The sequence below is a fragment of the Lactuca virosa genome, chromosome 7 (assembly GCF_052849685.1).
Source record: "Lactuca virosa cultivar CGN04683 chromosome 7, Lactuca_virosa_CGN04683_v6, whole genome shotgun sequence".
Classification (NCBI taxonomy): domain Eukaryota; kingdom Viridiplantae; phylum Streptophyta; class Magnoliopsida; order Asterales; family Asteraceae; genus Lactuca; species Lactuca virosa.
The window spans coordinates 50824090-50831560 of record NC_136432.1 but is presented as its reverse complement, the minus strand read 5'-3'; the positions used below and the strand labels follow the sequence as shown (position 1 = coordinate 50831560).

The 7471-nt window shown below is 35.5% G+C and overlaps 1 protein-coding gene across 1 annotated transcript; it reads right to left on the bottom strand.

Moving 5' to 3' along the window:
- Positions 1-208: 208 nt before the first annotated feature.
- LOC145126640 (protein NRT1/ PTR FAMILY 4.5-like) lies at positions 209-2529 on the bottom strand. Its single transcript, XM_079061968.1, has 6 exons — positions 2521-2529; positions 2331-2427; positions 1973-2190; positions 1424-1867; positions 1207-1334; positions 209-1097 (listed from the first exon to the last, which is right to left on the bottom strand). Exons 1-6 carry the CDS (start codon positions 2527-2529, stop codon positions 209-211), a joined length of 1785 nt encoding a protein of 594 aa, XP_078918094.1.
- Between the last annotated feature and the right edge of the window lie 4942 nt (positions 2530-7471).

Genomic DNA, 7471 nt, shown 5'->3' with positions numbered 1-7471 from the left:
AAAATCAAAGAAAATAACAAACCACAAGTACTATTTTGCAGGTTACTCTAAATATAAATACACACCATCCCAATGACTTTAAACTTACAAGTAAAAGGAAATTATACAACTTACTATCAGAAAACAAATAAAAGAAAATGAAGAAGCTCAAACTTAATTAGAACCCTATAGTTTAGAGATCTTTGAATTCACATATTAATTATAAAGCCTACATTGAAGGCTTTAGTGTCCTCAACTGATGTACCTCACGATAATGCTCATCCTCACTATCAAGACTCTGTGGTCTATACTTGTACCTCATTGCAACAAACAGATAGACTATGAAATTGATCAAACTCAATATAGCAAGCAGCCAGTAGAACAATTCCAAATGATTCCTATTTATGTTGTTCCCAGCCAACCAGCCTCCACTTTTTGTCCCAGCTTTAGTCGCGTGGTTAACAATCTTCACCATGATACTACTCACGAAATACCCGATTGCCATTGAGCTCCAAAGAAAGCAAGAAGAAATTGATTTGATAGACTTTGGTGCTTGAGAGTAGAAAAACTCAAGTAGTCCCACATACGTGAACATATCAGCAATACCAAAAACAAAATATTGGAATGATAACCAGAAGACGCTAATGGGCAGTGGTTGAAGCACAGGAATTGCGTCCAGCATGTTGTGGTCTTTAGCTACGTCTTTTCGTTTCACTTCCATAATCCCTGCGATTGCCATGGATACTGAAGAGAGGATAAGGCCTACTCCTACTCTTTGCAAGTAAGTTATCCCTGTGGGGATTCCAGTAAATTTGCGTAGTAATGGTACAATGATTTTGTCATAAATTGGAATTAAAACAACTAGGAAAGCCACAGGAATAATTGGGAGGGACGCGGGTGGCATATTAAACGATTTTGTGAGCTTGATGTCCATGGTGACTCCTTGTTGAACTGAGAACGTTTGGAGTTGGGCTAAGCAAAGTGTCATAATAATGCTACACAAGAATACTGGAACCATTGCTAGTAAGATTTTCGCATTTTCAACTTGTGTAACTCTGCAAAGTTTCCATGGACTTGAACCTGTGTTGTCAGATCGGATCGCTGCTTTATCCAGCCACCTACGTAATGAAAACCACAAATCATTTAACTGAAAATCTACAAGAGTACCAGCGGGAAATAGAAGTAAGATCAAAACAAAATTGAAATTAGATACAAATTAAACTTAACCTGTAAACATCTCTGTGAGGTAAGAATTCTTCATGAAGGCCAGCTTCTTTGTCCATTGGGACTTCATATAGTTCAGAAGGATCCTCAGGAAGTTGGAGGTTACTATTTCTAATCGCTGCAACATAAACCTGAAAAGTAAAACAAGCTTAGGGTTAATCCTACAATTAATAAACGAATATAAGCGTTACAATGAATCCTCCTAAAGTTCCGAACAAACCTGTATGATTTCAGTAATGGCACTGCTTCCTTGCACAACATATATACGATACCACGGTAATCCACAAATCAAGATGATCCCACCCACGAACATGGCAATCATAGAAAGCCCGAATCCATAGTCAAAACCTTTGTTGTCTTGAACCCAAACAAAGCAAGTTAAGCTAACTGAACCCCCCAATACAACAGCTAGAAGCAACCAGTTAAAGAAGGTTGACATCGTTGTAGCTTCTTTAGGGTCTTTTTCTTCAAACTGGTCTGCACCATGTGATGGCAATGCAGCTTTTACACCCGCAGCACCAACAGCCAGCAGGTAGATCGCAGAGAACAGCATCACAGCGTTTCCTCCACTCAGTTTCTCACAGTTTGACGTTGGCAGAAAGATGTTGCAAAGGGGTGGTTGAAATTTTGGATAGTGAGCTTGTAATGTGAGGAGTGCAAGTCCCTATATAAAGTAAAATCATCGATCAAGAACATTAATTCATCAGTACATGAAATGTTTCCGTACATCTTTTTCTATGATTGTATATACGCAAGCTTAATTAATTACCAGAAATTCTACAAATGCTGCGATAAGAACAGTTCTGAATCGACCAATATAGGCATCAGCAAAAACAGCCATAAGGATGGAAAGAATATAACCGGTTCCCATGAAGTTGGTGAGGTGGTTTGCTGCGTCGGCTATGTCATAATGCATCACCGAATTGAAATATGTGACCAAGTTCACTGCCAATGCGAAATTTGCCATGTTTTCAAATGCAAATGTTGCTGGAACACAATTTCATGCATTAGTAACAACTTATATATATATATATATATATATATATATATATATATATATATATATATATATATATATATATATATATATATACATACACGTTTACAAAGACAAGAAGTTAATTTACCTAATATGGCAAACGCAGCTCGCATTCCTCCATGCTTGTTCTTTGTAGCAGTTCTTCCTTTCCAGTCCACTTTACCTTCAATGAGCACATCTTTTTCCTGAAAATTTTAAATAAGTGAACACAAACGGATTAGAAATTTAGAATGCATTGAAAATATGAAAATAAACAAGAAAGTATATCTGAGAATTACAGTGTCCATGACAACTAGGGTTCTTGGGTTCCTGATCAGACTTCTACAAGAAAGAATCAGAAGTTATGAGAATGGTGGAAGAACAGTTTTGGACCGTATATATATAGAATATGTATGTTGTGATGCTTCCTTCTATAAAAATCTGAGTGGCAAGGGCATCGAGGTAATTAACTAACTTATTTCATGTCGTTGTTCAGTATACAATGTTATAATGTTTCGACAGACAATAATTAATCTGTTATGAAAATACAAATAGAGTAAAACAATTGACCTATTCACATGACGCGTGAGAAAACATACAAACTTCAGAAGCTTAACTTTTAACTTAGTTCTCCGATCCAAGTTTACAAGATTTTACCATTTTTATTTTGTTTTCGATGCACAGTATTTGAAAATCAAGATTTTCTCTTTTATATAATCACATGTCATCTTAGTTAGGAAAATTCTGTTTTTTAATAATCATTTTGATTTTCGAGGGTTTTCCATTTTACCAAAAGACTAAATGTATACATCTAGAATGCACATTCAACAATATACTCATTAATTAATTCCGTCAAAATGTATAGCTTTTATTATCTACTTAAACGCACATATCGATTAATGTTCATTCAACATTAATTATTAGTTATTATATAAAACCCAAAACTAACAGCCAACGAATAACACTTTCAAGAAAGATTCCATGATCATATATGTGTTGCCGTCACATCTCGTCCCAGTTTTTCCCTTAATCATTAGGCATTTAAATATTGGAAGAAAGCAGTTCGGCCGACTTGCAGAAAGCAACTGAGAAGTTCCAAACAAGGAGGCAAGAACATTTAAAGGATATCAACAGCTTCGTTAATCTTGTCCACATTGGTCATCATTTGTTTGTATTTTAGGGTGCTTCCCTTTGGAGTAGTGATAAACATTAAGGTTTAAACTAACCCAGATTATTATATTATTCTTCTTGATTCAAATTAAGGCCTGTTATTTAAGTGACGTTGCATGAAAGCGAGCATGGCAAGTTGCTTTCATGTTATGTTTCATTTGTTTAAAGACGCAAAAACAGTACCATGTTGAATATAAGAGAGTTTACTACATCCAATGATACATCATATGATTGAATCTGCTATCAATTTGTTTTATTCTTAGGTCATTTCCAATGCATTGAATTCATGTGAGTTCAATGGATTTACAAGTATACATTCCACTCATTATACAACTTTATCTATTAAATTTTACACTCCATTAAACTTTATACAATTTAATAGATTGTCACATCATTTATCATTTTCTTTTTACTCATTATTACTTTTTAAATAATTAATTAGCATGAAATTAAAAATTAAAAACTACAATTAAAATAAGTTAGTGCATATCTTGATTTTTTATTGATTTTTTTCAAACTAGATAAGAACCGGTGAATCGGAAAAAATTAATTAATTAATTAAGAATAAAAAAACTTTTTTATAGAACCGACATATCAATATGCATGGATAATACATTTCCTTCCACTTCCAGTTCCTATGTTAATAGGGTTGGGACTTCTTCTTTTTCCGACAGCAACAAAAAGTCTTCGTCGAGCTTATCTGCAAAAACGAATCAATTTAGGTAGTCCTTTGTGGCTGAAGTGGCAACTAGATCAACGCGTTATTGCTGCAAGAGAAGTTCCCATAGAAATTCATTATGAATCTATGGGGACCTATTATGAGATTTATGGACACTATCTAATAGTACGAAGTATAAAAAAAGAAATTCTTTATATATATATATATATATATATATATATATATATATATATATATATATATATATATATATATATATATATATTCGAACCACTCTCACCTGAATCGCCCCATCTATCCTCCTGAGGAGAAGTTTGGTTTCAAACATCGGTTTGAACAGGAGGAGTACGTCATGCTAATGTGCCTTAGATGATCCACATCTCAGGGTCAGGTGCCGATGAGCACATTGAACTATCCATGTGGCTGAAAACCCTCACAGCCCAGGCACAACGACACAATTATCAAGAGCGCGCTCTACCCACTGAGCTAATAGTCCGTCGTACGAGCCCCCCACTAGGGGCCCACTATGCCAAAAGCGAGAGAAACCCTATCTCTCTTTCCTTTTTTCGCCCCCATGTCGCCACACAGGGGGCATGTAGACGTAAAAAGGGATAACATTAATTGAAAATTACAAATTACAAATTTGAAATAATATATATATATATATATATATATATATATATATATATGTGTGTGTGTGTGTGTGTGGAGACTATAGAATTCAATGGGGACTGAACTCCTCAGTCTATTGAATCCTAGTCATTTTTACACAATAGAGATTTTGAGTTTAATTAGAGTAAACTCTCCATTAAACTCTAATGGGAGATGGCCTTAGATAATTTGCATCGCTTCTTTCAAATGTTTTGCAATGCCACTTGTACCGACTTTAATTGTCATCTACATACCACTTTCAACTTTGGAAAGTCGTGCAAAAAAATTACGGCCCACATTTCTCAATAATTAGTTATTTACCTATTGTGAAAATTTGAAAGCTTTGCAAAAGAATAGTGGACCACCAATTGTTTTTTTGCAAGAATTGATAATCATGCTGGTGAGTTGGCTTTTAATATTGACACATGACAGTTTTTGCAAGGTATTTACCTTGCAAGGCTGTAGATGCTCTTATTGGTTTAAGCGTTATTGTGTTATTGGATCATAATTATTTTTCAGAGCACTGATTTGCAGCGTTTTAAAAAACGGTTTGAACCAACCGGTTGAACCGGTCGGACCGAGAAGGCGAGAACCAAGTACGAGATCGGTGGTCGGACCAAGAAGGCGAGAACCAAGTACGAGATCGGTGGTCGGACCAAGAAGGCGAGAACCAAGTACAAGATCGGTTCAACAATGACGAATTTTATGCTAAGTTCTAGATCGGATTGAACCAGACTTTTTTTTCAGAAACCGGTGTGATAGAACTGGTAAAAACTGTTTGAACTCGTTTATTCGACTTGGGTTATTAAAAAAGGCTATTTCCAAAGAAAATTGAATAGTTTGATCAATCAAGTTATCCAGAACGTACACAATTTGAAGTCCAAGGCACATTACTGCTAGATATAGACCGAAGGTCTAATTGGTTGAATTGGTAACCGGTCATTAGACAGGTTCAACTAAAAATTCGGGTTTTAAAACATGTCGATTTGTAATTGTCACGAATAAATCACACACATAAATAAAGACACAATATTTAACGTGTTTCGGTCAACGCAACTTGTCACATGGAAGGAGAGAGTATTATTATGCATGAGCTTAAATATGATAGTATATTATAATTGAAACCCTGTTTATATATAGGTCGTTATATATAGACAAAGTACAAACATAAAATAGAATCGGGTTAGGCCCATCGGCATAGAATAACACAGGTCCACACCTCACTTGTAGAGAAAGCATTTATTAGTGTGATCAGTTTTTTTGGTGCAGTGTAGTCTAAAACCGCATTATTAAAGCATTTATTGGTGCGTTTTCTCTATAACCGCAATAAAATCCATTGAAAACGCATTTATTGATGCGTTAGTTGAAAACTGCACCGTTAAACACCATAAAAACGCATCATTAAAAACCCATGAACCGTACAATTTAATTTTTCATTTCCCCTAAAAAATTGGTTTTACTTTTTGATTTCCCTCCACACTTGCAGATTATATACTTGTGAAAGGATGCATTGTTGTTTGTTAGTTCGGTGGTCTACTCATCCAAGAAAGAACTAACTCTCGTCTCTTTGATTATGTCATCCTTCTGGATAATGGGAACTTGGTAAGTTCATCCCTCTTGTTTTTAAATCTTGCTAATGTTACCACTTTTTTTCTTCTTCCCTTTTTTTGTGATTAACAGTGGTGGTGATGGGTTTCCGTGAATATAACAACATTTTTTGATGGTTAAAGAAGGTGGAAATGGCTTTTTTGTGGTTGTAACAGGCGGATGTTCCTCCATCTTGTTTTATAATCTTTCCCACCAATTGTTCGACTATTTTACTCCTTTAGTACAATCGTTTCCATAATGTTACCACTTCTTTTCTTCTTCCTTTTTTTATCTGATTCACAGTGGTGGTGATGGTTTTTAGGTGAAGATGGCAACAGTTTTTGATGGTTAACAAAGGTGGCAATGGCTTTTTTGTGCCTGTAACAGTTGATGCTCTAGTGGTGTGGGTGTATGAAAAAGGGTGGTGCGACTAGGTAGTTTTCTTGCGTTGGTGAAGATAGTGGTTGGCGGTGGTTTGGGTGGCAGGTGGGTATTCGACAAGGTGGTGATGTAGAGGGTCTCAGTTCTGCTAAGGAAAGACTTCACGTGTTCAAAACCTCCTGAAGTTGTAGTTGATGGGACATGGTTTTCTGATCCACAGTTTTGTAAGGAAGATGATGATGTTTAATGATGTGGTTCTTATTTAATCGTGCGGTCCTGGCTATTTTTCAGGAATCCTTTTTAGTGCGGTTTTGGCTATTTTTGGTGTGGTTTTAAAACCGCATTAATATAGGTGTTTATTGATGCGATGTTTGTTGATACAGTCCAATACTCGCACCAAATAATTATTTTAACCACATCATTAAATCCTTTTCGTAATGGTGCCTCAGCATACTCCAAGTGTTTATTTTGTTGATATTTAGTGTCGGATTTATTTCGTTTCTTCAATTTTCAAGTCACATTTAGAATTTATCACTACATCAATAGATATTTTGGTTAGGCTAGGTTACAACATTTTTTGTTTCTTTTCTGTAATATTGATGGGTAACATAAGATAGCTTTTGTCATGCGTTTGACGTGAAGATGACAAAATTGTCCAAAACTAAAATTGGTCCTTACCTAACCCAAAACTAGACCTAGTTTGATGGGCGGGGTTGGTTGTCCGTCCTTAATCAGTCATATTAGGCTACCCGGAGTGGAAGTAGAAAGACGTGTGGGAGCTG

What these genes read in the sequence shown, in the direction of transcription:
- LOC145126640 (XM_079061968.1), bottom strand. An exon ending in AGCTGCGTTTGCCATATTAG is followed by an intron (nt 2,191 to 2,330) that starts GTAAATTAACTT and finishes ATTGTGTTCCAG; the next exon opens with CAACATTTGCATTTGAAAAC. An exon ending in CCATTACTGAAATCATACAG is followed by an intron (nt 1,335 to 1,423) that starts GTTTGTTCGGAA and finishes TTTACTTTTCAG; the next exon opens with GTTTATGTTGCAGCGATTAG.